The 13,298-nt window shown below is 39.1% G+C and overlaps 1 protein-coding gene across 1 annotated transcript in view; it reads left to right on the top strand.

Moving 5' to 3' along the window:
- Positions 1–489: 489 nt before the first annotated feature.
- Positions 490–13,298, top strand: part of ZMYND8 (zinc finger MYND-type containing 8) — a 49,821-nt gene continuing 37,012 nt past the window's right edge. The window contains 2 exon segments of the mRNA XM_017733098.1: positions 490–595; positions 10,523–10,593. Coding sequence (XP_017588587.1) covers positions 582–595; positions 10,523–10,593 — 85 coding nt within the window. The 5' untranslated portion in view covers positions 490–581.

Here is a 13,298-nt window from a genome sequence, read left to right as displayed (position 1 = left end):
GAGCAGGAGAACCCTTCTCTGAATTCTGTGTTACTAATTTCAGTCCCTCCGGTGCACGTGCACTTTCGGTAAGTTTTGCTCTCTGTCTGTGGCCTGCAGAGCACCAGCAAAGCGAATTTCGCTTTCCGTGCAAACAAAAGAACAGCACTTGCGACCTGGGCGAACTCTGCCTCCTTCGGGTTTAGAACACCCAGATGCCTTCAATAACGGCATGCTGGGGCACATTTGCTCGGGCAGGCGGTCTGCGGCCGCTTCCCCGAGCAGGGCAGTGCGTGCCTTTGGCCGGGAGAGCGCAGGGCTAGGGCGGCAGCGGCGATGGCGAGCGGAGCCGGGCCTAGCGCGCCGGCCTGCTCCGAGCCCGGGATGGCTCCTGCTCCCGGAGCCGCACAAAGATAATCGCTCAGGAAGTGTCTCAGCCAATCCCCTGGCGCTTTACATGCGGATTTGCCGGGGCAGCCAATCCGGGGGCGGCTTTCATGGGGAAGACAGATCATCAAGCCCAAGTGCCAAGCCCTCCCTGCCCGAGTACTGAGAGTCTGTCCTCCATGTTTTATAAGTATTGACATAACACTGTGTTAACAATGCATCCACAGAGGTAAGCCTTGCTTTTTACATTGCTTTTTCTCTAAGACCTATGAGTTGTGGGTTGAGAGTGTGATTCTCTGTGATTTCTCGTGCAAAACTCACACCACAGCACTTATATTAAGTTGGAACTGTTTAAATTTGCTTTCTTGGGTCACATGGTTAGTAGCCATTAGCCACAGCTTTATTTTACAGTCTGGCAAAGCCTTGGCATGCCTACTTCTTCACAGGAGGATGGTGTTTTTAGAGTTTATCAAGATCCTGGTATTCCAAAGGAGGTTTCTGTCTCTGAGCAGTTTGCCAGCACTATTGTCTGTTGTGTCACATGCCTGCTGGAGAGAAAATGGAAGCTAGGGAGCAGATGCATTTAACTGCCCTACAGGGAGTCAAGCAGGGATAATGGCAGACAGAAGAACAGGCAAGTTTACCTTTCTAAACAGTGAATGGAACAGCTAAGATAAGTTATCTCTGAGAAAATATGGGATTTTTTAAAACCTAGACATCAGCAAAAAGTGCTAATGGCAGATTGTAGATATTGGGCCTAGGTGGTGGTGTGCTGTTGCATCATGTTTTTTATGCAGGTTATCTTAACTTAAAATGATTATTGAACCTTTTTTCTTGCAGGAATAATTAATACAACGCTTTTCTCTTTCTGAGGGACAATGTATGGTTAATATTTCGTTCCTTTAAAAGGGAGTTTTTATGCTGCAGATTTTGGAAGTGGGGTGCTGCCCAGTAAAACGCAGCAGTGCATCTGTTTACAAATCTGATGCTTTATGGAAAATGTTTTTGAACTGTTAGCTTTCTTGTTTTGCATAGTTCAAATAAACTAATGTAACTTTTATCTGTGCCTTTTTGTTTTACATTGTATCAGACACAGTTCTGTGTTGTGGAGTCCAGAAGATATAAAATCATGTGTGGTTCATGACAGTAGTACATGTTATTCTTTCTTAGGTTTTTTTTTTCTTTTATTTTTTTTAACGTTTGGTTTAATGCTACGTAATTATTTCAAGAAATTCCTTTTTGATCAATTCCCAAATCTGCCAGCCTGTTGTATCTTCTTAACTGGGAAAATGAGATGGGTGCTTGAACAGTTGGTAAGTAAGCAGCATGCTGCTCTCTGAACATTTTTAATAGTTTTCCAAACATTTTGTTTTTACTGGGTCAGTTAGTGCAGTAGATGAAGTGATGTTAGTGGTTAGTCATATAAAAGATCAGATTTGCTTAGCATCCATTTTAAGGGACTTGTAAGCTGCTCTGTTTGAATGCACTGTTTTTCTGATAATTTGTCTCTAAATTTTGAAGCTTGTACTTCCTGTTTACCTCAGGCCAGTGAAAAATATTCTACTTGCTGCTTGTTCATAGATCATTAATTACCATGTTTGCAGGGTAAAGCGCGTTTTCACTGTTCTTGGGCTTTTCGGGTGTGATGAAAGTGCTAGTGCTCAGCAATGAAGTGACCTTATGAAGTAAAGTAAATAACACTTAATGAGCATATGTTTCTGATACTATACAAAGTGTAACCTCAGACAAACTTGCTTGGTTTATACCTAATTTAGAAACATTTTGTGCTCTTTATAAAGATTTTAATTGTAGCGCCTGCATGCTTGTTTGAACAAGCTGTTTTTCAGTGATCACCAGGGCTGTTACAAAAGCAGAGGAAGGATGCTCTTTTATGCTTTTTATGTAATTTTTGCACTTGTTTTAACAGTCCATACACATTCATTATTTTAGGAAAGAACTGAAAGCTAGTGTGGCTTTGCAAATGACTGTGCTGAGGCACAGTGCATGCAAACTTTCATAGACCCTTGCCATGTATTTGGTAATGTTCTTTAACATAGCAATTTACCTCTGGTTACTTGTTTACCCGTGTGAGTATCTTACTTTGAATATCTCACTTTGGTTAAAAGCTTTCCTCTCTCTCCCCCCCCCCCCCCCCCCAATCCCCTAGGATTAGATTATAAGAATGTCTAGTTCAATTTGAATCCTGAAATACTGCTGGGGTACCACTGAATTTCATGCTATAGTATTTTTGTATGCAATTTTAATGCATTTTTCAGCATACATGAAAGTGCTGACACAGCTAAGAAGTTATTCTGGTTTTTGTTCTTCAGTTGCTAAAAAACATAAATTACATTTGGACACAATTTTCCATATAGTAGTTTATACATGTTAGCAGTTTACTTTCAGCCTTTAAGAGTGAACAACATAATATTTGTTTAATACGAGGAAGCAGGGGTAAGTGATCTGCAATCAGAAAGCTTGTATTAAAATGGCTCCCACAGGTTTTGTTAGACCAGGATCTGTTTCAAATCTGCACCTCCAGACACGCTGCTGACAGTGAAGTGCATTTGTGTGAGCTGCCCTCGTGCGTATAATGAAACGGAGCATCGTGAGTCTGTTAAAGTTCACTATTTTCAATCACTTGAGTATAATTCTTTTATAGTTCACAAAAAACAAATGTCTGCATTGCAGCAAGATGTCTGAGGCAAGGTAGAGACAGCAGCGTTGTGCCTCGGCTCAGCCCAATGGCGCTGCTCCGCCAGCGCCGGAGCCAATTGCCGCAGCAGGCAGGTTAAAGATTGACAATTGCAGTGGCAAGGCTGAGAAAGGCCTTCTGGAAATTTCTGCCATCTTTGTTCCATCTAAGTAAAGTAAATTCAGCCAAGCTGAAGAATTTCATATATATACATTTTTGGTGCTTTGTCACTCACTTCCCTAGGTTGCATAATAAGCAGCACTCTACTGTTTTTTCTGTTCAGGACAGATGGAATGTGGGGTTTTGTTTAAGTGACAGATGCAGGGAAAAAGCACGTATGCTTTCTCCCCAAGATTTTGCTGGCCTGGATCTTGTTACTATCACAATTAGACAGGACATGTATGAAGCAATGCAGCTGAGGTTTATTCAGCTTGGAGCAAATGGCCATTATTCTGATTATAACTAGCAGTTAATCGTATAATTGCACTGTAAGTTTTCTGGCTACTAGAGAGTAATTTGAATTGCCCAGGATGAATATGATTAGCCATTATTATTTAGTGCCAACATCCAGTTACTTTTGTAATTAACTGGACAAAGAATGGAGTGGGGGGGAAAACAAAGGAGTGATCTGGATTATAAATCATGCTGAAAACAGTAGCTTTTTAAAAGCTGCATGCCTTTTTCATTCTTTGCAGGCAAACTGTTTTACTTGGAAGCTAAATAGTGCTAGGGAAAAGCTGAGTAATTCCTTTAAACAAATTACTCTACTTAACATATTGGGAATGAAAAAAATGCAGAGTATAAACCACTCCAAATGTAACAGTCACCCCCCCTCACAGTAGGTAGGAGTATTGAAATGTAGCAGAAAACCTACATTGCTACTAAGGGAGCATGTAATAAAAGGAACTTCATGCTCAAAAAGCATAAATAGATAGATTACATTACAAATTTAGCCCTTCATATCAGTGTCCACAGACTTCAACTGGCTCATCTTCCTGAGCTGTCTTCCATTTTGTGATATCACTTTTGCTTGAGATTTTTGTTGTTGTTTTGTTTCTGGTTTTGTTGGTTTGTTTCTCCTGTTTTGCTTTGTTTTCCAGTGTATTGTGTTGTATCACTTTTCAGCTACTGGCCCTGTGGATCCAGTAGCTGAAAAGTGATAGGTTGTGGTCAGTTTTCCGTAGTGGTGGTAGTACTCCAGCATAATTGGTTAAAGGGAGATAAATCTCAGTAAAGGGTCTCTTCTCTGTCTGGAATTCAGGGTATTAATTTGAATTTCCTAAAAATCTTGAAAGTTGAACAAAACCTTTGCCCATGTAAGATGGAGTAGACAGCAATTTTCAGATTTTGTTATTTGTGGATCCCCAGTATTTTTCCCATGGGCACATGAATCCCATTAGAGTGACTTTAAGCCTGTTAGACTAGGTTTGATTTACTTGGTTATTGTCTGAAACCCCTTTGTGCACAGTACAGCTGGCTTTGAGGGGTCTGCAGACTGGAAACCATCATAGTAGGCCATCAAGCTTGGCCCTTTAAATTGTATTTAGAAAGTATTTAAAATACATTTGTTAATAAATATGACTTGTGTTCATGGGCTAAAGACTAATTTAGCCGTAGCTACATAGGAAGTGAGTTTCATGTATTTGTCATTCTTATTTTAACCCTTTATTGCCCATTGTCAGAGCATCTGTGTTTCACACAGTGAGATTAAAACCATGCTGTAACAGGATGTTAACATTCCTAATTCAGCTAATATAAACCTTTACTTTCAAGCATGATTGTTCTCAAATTATATTTTTAGCATCTGAAATCTGTAGCTATTTGGTTGCCTTGCTTGGGCCTCAGCTGTATAGTTTATAGACTTAAAGATGACTGTGTAACACCAAGGATCCCCCTCCCTCCCCTGATTTTTCTCTTTTGTGCAGCTATTTTGAATGGACACTGAATAAGAGTAAGGTTTTAAAAAGAACCGAAATGTTCTTTAAATGAAAAATGGAGTTACTTTGCTTGTTATCACAGGTAACCAGCTTAAACATTGCTGTACATAGATAGCTGAACGTGCCTTTTGTGTATGTTAATTACTTAATACAAAGTGTTATTTATTTAATACACATGGAGCATTTTGCAGGGAATTCTGTGAAAGGAAATGTTAAATACGAGGTGCTCGCACTGGAGGGTGAAGCTAAAATTGAGTGATTTCCTTAGTAACCTGTGACTTCACAAATCTCCCTATCTTGTGCCTTTTTAGTTAAACGTTCAGATGTCAGGTGTCCTTTGGTCCTTCTTTACCATTTCTGATATTTAGATGCTGGCTTTGGATCTTGCCCTGCTGTGTAAACAGGAGCTGCTGGTATTGAACAAAGTGCTACCATTTTAGCTCCAGAGCAGGAGTGAGGCAGTGCAGTGCTGGCAGACGCCATTTTAAGAGCCCTGCATAAATAGCATAGCTACCGATGAGTAAGAGACTGTTATAGGTGAGTGCTCATACAAAGCTGCTATTTATTCAGCAATGGCATGCAAATAGTGGTTTTTGTTTTAAAATTTTTATTGAATGCAGTTTTTTGAAATCCTTATTTAGAATTGCTGCTCACAAATGTGATGCATGAGAGGCAGGAATTGTCTTAAAGATGAAATTCAGTTTTAGTGCTTATAGTCTTTAATCATTTTTTTTTTTGTTTTGTTTTCTGTTAATTAAAAGGAAAAATGAATTCCAGAAATATGTAGTTCTTGATCTGAAATTCGTGTGTTATTCCCTAATGTAGATCTAGATTGTGTATGTGGGCATTAGCTGTTTCGAGTGGTTTTCCATATCTGTCAGTTTTTCTTGGTTAAATGTCAAGGTGCAGTAGTTCATCTGCAACTTTTAATTGCTCTTTGTAGTTACTATGGGTTAAAACATCTTTAAATATTCTTGTATATGTACATTTTCTCAGGTAAGTACTACTATTAGTAAAGGAATGATTTTCATAAACAGAAAAGTCAGTATATAATTTAGGGATGTGAAATTTGAAAACCTGAATTTTGTATTAAAAAAAACCCACCCTCTCTTCAGTTTGGTAGAGAACATATTTAAAAATAAGGCAGCTAAGTTATGTTTTCATTTTTACCTAAGTACCAATAAATCTTGTATGTTTGCAATCCTTATTTTTTTTTCTTTCTGTGCCCAACTCTCCCCAAAGGAATAACCTCCACCCCTTCTACCCTCATTCAAGCATGCTAAACTAGTTTGTATGAAACAAATTAGCTTAACATTTTAGAAAACAAACTTTTGCTGTTGTTGTTGCAAGTTTTGTCAATATGAGTAGGGAAGTTTTAAATGATTAATTGGTGTTCTGGTCATTTGACAGGGAAACTGGCAGAGATTAAATTTCAGTTGTGTTCTTAAAATGTGTTCCTCTGTGTTCATTCATCTTAATGAGGAAATAAGAGTAGCTTTCAGAATCACATAAACTATTTGTTGTATTCATTTAGGTACTTAATTGAGTATTTTCCAGTATCATTTCTGATCTGCAGCCTCAGAGCATCCCATTCATACATGCATGACAGTAATACATGCTGGCTGAAATAGCTGCTCTGAGCCCTGCAAAAATGAATTCTCAAAGTAAACCTCTCTAGAACAGTCTACTTGACCACACAATTATTGTTTCCATGGAACTAGATACTTACTTTTAATTATTTTGCTGCTGGTCTTAATTTTCCTTTTATTTTGCTGTGGGTAATAGTAAGGTAACTGATTAAGAACCTGTTGTTCTTGAATTATTTAATTGGAAATCTTTTACTAATATCTGCATTTGGAAGTTTGTGGTTTACAAAGCATTTTAAAGAATATTCCTTGTATTGATGGAGGGTATAAAGGTAAAAAGATGTCAGCTTTAGAAAAGTTACTGTAAACTTGCTGTGAATTGCTGGTATGTATTTAAAGGCTTGAATCTCAAAGATGACCACTACAGTCACCACTGTCAACATTCAAACAATGTCATGTTGTGGAAGTCATTATTATACATTACAGCAAATAAAGCAGCGGGAGATGCTTTTGAGGAGCTGTGAATGTTCAGTATCGTTTATGGTTATGTCTAACACACTTTTATTTAACTGTTCCTCACCAACATTGGGATATTTTTTTTTCAGAACAATCTCTGTAGTTTTCTTGTATGCTTATATGTTTGTGCCTTTAAAAATTAATTAATTGCAGAGAATATGGAGATGCCTCTGTTCCTCTGAGGCTCAGGTTTCATAGTCTTGTAGGTAATTCCTGGATTTTGTGTGAGTGATGCACTGTGTGCACGTGTGTATAGGGAATGTGCTCCTCCATTGCTAAGGAAAGTGGAGAACCTTGGGATCGAGTGGAGAATGCATTTTTGACTGCTTATTTATACTTAAAGTCTTTGGGAAGGCTGCTTTCAGGCATCTGTTACGTGATGTTTGCATCCCTGCCCATGGCAGCAGTTTGGAACTAGATCATCTTTAAGGTCCTGTCCAATGCAAGCCGTTCTATGATTCTTTGTATCAAGATTTTGCAAGATACTTTGTTCCCCTTACAGGTGTTTCTGAAGAATCGTTTTTTTGTTTATAGAAGTATTGCAAGAACACTTAAAAGAGTGATGGAGGAAACTGACTCAGTTTCCTAAATTAAGCTCCTTATACGAGTGGGACAGATTCTGAGCTGAAAAACCCTTCTATGCTGTTAGTAATAGGTAGGAGTCTTGCCCTGTAACCCCCTGCAGTGCTGTGTTTGGGCCCAGGGGCACAGAACATCCTCAGTCAGCCTGTGGCTTCTCCTGGTGCTTTGGTCAGGGAAGTGGGAACAGTTCCTGCTATGGCGTTGCTGTATTGATCCCTCACTCCCATTTCTCAGCCAGGATTCATGCACAGCTCTCTGGGTTGTAATACTGATTTGTACCAACTACGGTATCTTTCATATTGGATCATGTTCCCCTGAGGCTGTGAGTTGAACAAAGTGACCTGATGGATTTGGATGAGTCTAGAATTTTATGATTGCTTTAATGTAACTTAAATGTGAGCTGCTGCTAAAAGGGTGGTGCCCTTTTCTCCCTGTGTGGTTCTCCCATTTTCTGCATGTCCAGCTGCACAGTGAGTTACATTCCAGAACTGATTCGGATAAAATGGACATGGTTTCTGGAACAAGTTAAGGATTGGGGAAACCATTCCTTTTACTACCCTATGTAAAATGAGCATTAGTGTTCAACCTGAGTCTTGTAAAGCCTTGTATGTCCCAGTCTGTGTCTGGAACTGGGTCTATATTTTAGAGGCAGGTAATGTGCACATGCCAGATTACTTCAGTCTTACAGAATTGCTGGGCATGAATACATATTGATCTGTATGCATTATTGATTATATATACATGATGTTTTAAAAATATGGGGTTTGTTACAGTTTGCTGATATTGAAATAGGATTTTATAAAGAGGGAGGGGAAGAAAAAAAAACCCCGTTGCACTATTGGAAGAGAACAATGAACCCATCCCATGAGCCCATCCCTTCCCTTTGGTTAGGAGAGGAATGGGCAAAGGCAAGTGGTGCATGAAATGTTTTGGTGTCTGCAGGCCACTGCCATCTCCTCTTTGCTGAGGCCCCTGGAAAAGGGTGTAACAAATGTGCAGGATAATTGATCTGCCCATGCATAGTAAATGTGTGAGCATTGTAGTGCTGTTGGCTGTGTTGCGCATTTAATCTGCCCATGCAAGATAAATCTGAGAAGCATTGTGTTACAGTCAACTGTGCTACACATTTGCCATAATTCTGGTCACATGGGTGCCTTGCCTTGCTCCTGAAAGATCAGAATAGTCCATGAGCTGGGAGGTAGATGCTGGTAGACTAGAACTCCCCTTCAGTGTTTTGTGACTTTAAAGAGCTTATTTTGTAAATTATTTCTATATCCAAATGACAAGCAATAATGATTTCTGGCATTCGTGGAACTTCTCAGCTTTGGGTTATCCGTATTGAGCTTGGTTGATTTGTATGTAAAATTTCTGCTGACATAACTGTACTGTTTAGGACTGGGAAAGGAATTGTAACCCAACTGCCCAGTAGCGGATAGTTGATTAGAAGTAGTTTTGTCAAATAACAGACTTAAAAATCCTTCTGCTGTTTAGTTTTACTTTGTTTAGGAATCTCTTTTAACTTACACCTGTAACAAAACTCCTGCTAATATAAACTGTTTGTCAGGCTGAAGAGTTCTCTGGTATAAATGTAACCAAGTCCTCACAGTTGTTTCCGAGCTCTGATGAGATGTTTCAGGCAGATTTATAGACAGCGGCTAAACCAAGGCTTCCAGCTGCCCTCTTGGCGCAGACATCCCTCCAGGGCAGTGGCTGGGCATACCCCACACTGTCCCTGGAGCTGGGGTGGCTGAATGGAACCTCAGCCCACTTCATAGCAGCAGAAATTCATAACCTGCCATATCAGTGCAAGCTGGTATCAGCAACAACTTCCATTAACAGACTGAGTGGTAAATCGTCCCTGTAGAGGAGAAGATCTACATCCCATGGCTGTTGTACTCTGGTGGTATTAATGGACACTGCAATACCTGCCTGAGGCTCAAGAATGCCATTTGTCTATCCTTTTGAATTTGAGTTTACTTCAACATGGTGTATTTTCTTTTACCTTTCGTCTAGGATAGTCACATCTCCAAAACCGCTCTGTAACTCTGTGTTCATTCTTGTTAATTTTTCATCTCCCTTCCATCTTCTTTCCCCAAAGTGACTTAACTAGCCAAATTGATTGAGTTGTTTTCTTGAATGGCATCACTGTAAGAAAGTAGACCATCAGAAAGTCAGATGTAGTTTGTAATAATTTAATCCTTCCTGGAGCAAATGAAAACTGACTGTGTAAGATTGAATGGTAACAACTCCATACTGTATACTCTTTATGGTTAATAATTGGTGGAATTGTATTGCCAATAAATTATAAATATTCAGTTTTCTGTTATACAGTCCAGTTCCAAAATAATTAAAATTATTTATTTAATCGTTTTTGAAATTACATTTTACCTTCTAATTTTGCAAGTTGTTCTGTGTTGCTAAGTCTGTTACTTCAGCTAATCTGTTCACGAATGCTGATGAGCATTTAAATGTTGGCAGGCATCTGTCCCCGTGGTTTATCTGAGATTAGGAGCTGCAAGAAACAGAATTCCTGTTTGTCTGCCACATGCATACAATTCATACATACATTGCCATAATCTTCAGTACATGTTGCAAGACTGTCATTCGTACAAAAATGTAGCTTTTGTGCTTGGTACCTTGCAGCATATGTGTGTACCTGGATTGTTTCTCACTGTGTTTTGATCAATGTATGCTCTGGCAAACAGGAAACCTTTCATTCCATCAGAAATTTTAATGTAGTTGTGTTTGACAGTGTTGGGTTGCACGTGATGGATAGAAGTTAGTCATGGGAATAATACAGTCCATAAAGTATTCTAATTTCACCTTTTTGAATCCCGCAGCTTGGCTGAAGAGGAAATAAAGGCAGAGCAGGAGGTGGTGGAGGGGATGGACATCTCCACTCGATCCAAAGGTGAGTAAGAGGAATATCTCACTTAGGTTCTACAACACAATTATTTGTAAACCAGGATAGTGAAGCTGTGTCATCTACCATGAAGCTACTCTTTGAGTGGAGACTCAAGATTCACTGTATTTTTTGCAGTGACTACTGTATGTTAGGAAGTGTTTTAATTTTTGCTTGGTTTTCATTGTATGTCAAATCTACACACACAAATATTTCAGTGTTATTTCAGGTTTATGAATAACTTAGGTTAAATTATGAAAAAACAGCAACCTCTTGTATTATATCACTTATCATGGCATCCTTTAAAATAGTACTTCTAGATTTGCAAGACAGAAGAAAGTAGTAGTAGTAGTAGCAGCAAAAATATTAAGATAGTATTTCCTACAGTAATGAATTTTTTTTCTAAGAAAAAAGAATCACAGTAGCATTTCTGTTTCCACAGAAATTAATCCCCTGACCAGTATGTATTTCATGGACATTCATGCCTGTCCATCTCCTTTTGTACTTGCAACTGACTTTGCTGCTGAGTTTACTTGAAAGCCATTTCTCTAAAACAGCAGCAATAGTTACTACCATCCTTTTAAAGTTCTGGCACATGTCCAGTTACTCTTCACATTCCTACAGCAGGGCTCACAAATCTAATTAACTCAGAATGTGCAGGTGGGATTGTCTTGAAAGCATGGCACAGATCATCTGCATGTTTTTTAATGAGGAAGCTTGGCTGGATAACATAAAATTGGATTCAGGTCTTATTTGTACTTACAGTAAATTTCTTGTTTCAGTTCTCATGGTGTGGTTAGGTGAGGTAGTACATGTGATCTGACACCTCAGAAGAGATACTCTTGCTCCTTTTGTCCCTTCTCCTTGTCTTTTTCTCCCTTCTCTCCTTCTGTATGTTAGTCTGCACCACTGGACTGCTTTCAACATTTACTTGTCTCTGTATTTCAGTTTTCTAAGCCAGCAGAAAGTAAATGTTTTTGTTGCTTTAATGATTGCTACTGACTAGGGTAAGCTCCCAGCTCTGCACTCCACCACTTACTTCCTTTGTGTTGCTTGTCACATCCCAGCCACTTGAACTTTCTAACCAACTTGAAAACTGAAGCATTTTTCTGCTGTTGTAGTGACCAGTTTGTTCATGAAAGAGTTTGATAACATAAGAACTTGGTATAAGAGACAAAGGGGGTTAGTAGATACATCTAGCTGCCCGTGAAATCTCATCTTTATTTCTGCTTAGAAACACTGGCCCACTTACTAGTACTAATAAGAGTTTTGCTTGCCTCAAGTGAGCTAAACCATTACTTTTGTCACTCTGACATCATTAATGTCTAAAAGACACTTTAAAAATCTGATATCTACTTATGTAGATGTTTATGTTTTAGTTCTGGTGCTTTGATTAGCCACAAACAGGTGTATGCACCATACAAAGTAAGTTTGCATTTCCTCATGGTAGTTCTAGTGCTGCCCTGACCTTAAGATATGCTGTTTCAATGAATTAAGCCCACAGGAAACTCTTTACTTTTTATTTGGTAAGGTTAAGATGAAGTTTCTTAGGACAGTGAGCTGATTTAATATAATGGTTATTGAAAAGGTCAGTCTTTCATCTCCCAACCTTCTCACACATGTGATCTTGCAGCTTGTGTTGTGGGCTCTTAACAATTAGAACTGGTCAGTTCACAGGGATTTAACCTGGCAGAAAGAGACTCAGGTTTTCATACTGTTTACTGTTGCAACTCCTTGAACCAGCTGATGACAAAGCCAGTCTCACCATGCACCACCAGGTGCTGGTTTAGGTTGACCCAAGCTGACATTGTGTGGAAGTCACTGGTCTATGCATAGAAGGACTCTTAGTGCTTTAAATACCAGTGGGAGTGATGTAAATGGCATTTCTGTATCACCATAGTAGAGATAAAACTTAGCAAGGGTTAAATCACTTTAATAATAAGGGAATTGGTATTTATTTAACTAGATACTGATTTGCTTTAGTTGGTTTGTTAAATTTTACATGTATGTAGATAAAACCCCTGCTAGCACCACTCTAAGGACAAGAATAACAACTACCCACCCCAATCCCTTACAGGCTTGCGTTTTTTCCAGTGAAGAATGTAGGATATAAAGAACTCTTTAGACTTACCTGTAAACCATTTCTCTTTGTTGTGTACCCAGCCTAATCTGTGAATTAGTGATAGAACTTTATAATAGTTGAATATGTAGTTTTTCACAGAAAATAAAAGAATCATAAATGTCATCTCCAGGAGCTGGCCACATTACAGGCCAGGTGTAATGAATCATTCTGGACTCCTGTTACTTGGATTGAAACAAGCTTCTCTGATAGTTCAGTGCAGTGTTGCTGCAGCAGAGAAGTCACAAACCAGAATTTCAAAGCTGTTACTCTGCTCTGTGCAAGGCAGAAAAAGTGCAGCAAAGTTCTCAACTGGTGGGATGGTGGCAGCAATGTCTCCACTTGTAGCAATTAGCTTGTGCAGAGTTTTGCTTTGTGTGTTTTAAAAAGGATATAGATGAGGAAGTTGACCCTATCTAGGCAAACCTGGAGGGGAGCACACAGCTCTTTGTGCTTTGTTTGGGTTTTTTGATGTGTGAGAAGCTTGTGCAGGACATCGATCTGTGGCACTGTGTAACTTCAGACTTCACCTAGAGCAGCGGATGTGCTGCAAGTCTGTAACCTACTTGCCCTGCTACAGTTTGTACAGCTCGTG

The sequence above is a fragment of the Corvus brachyrhynchos genome, unplaced genomic scaffold (assembly GCF_000691975.1).
Source record: "Corvus brachyrhynchos isolate BGI_N302 unplaced genomic scaffold, ASM69197v1 scaffold10, whole genome shotgun sequence".
Lineage (NCBI taxonomy): Eukaryota > Metazoa > Chordata > Aves > Passeriformes > Corvidae > Corvus > Corvus brachyrhynchos.
This window is presented reverse-complemented; position numbering and strand designations above follow the sequence as displayed.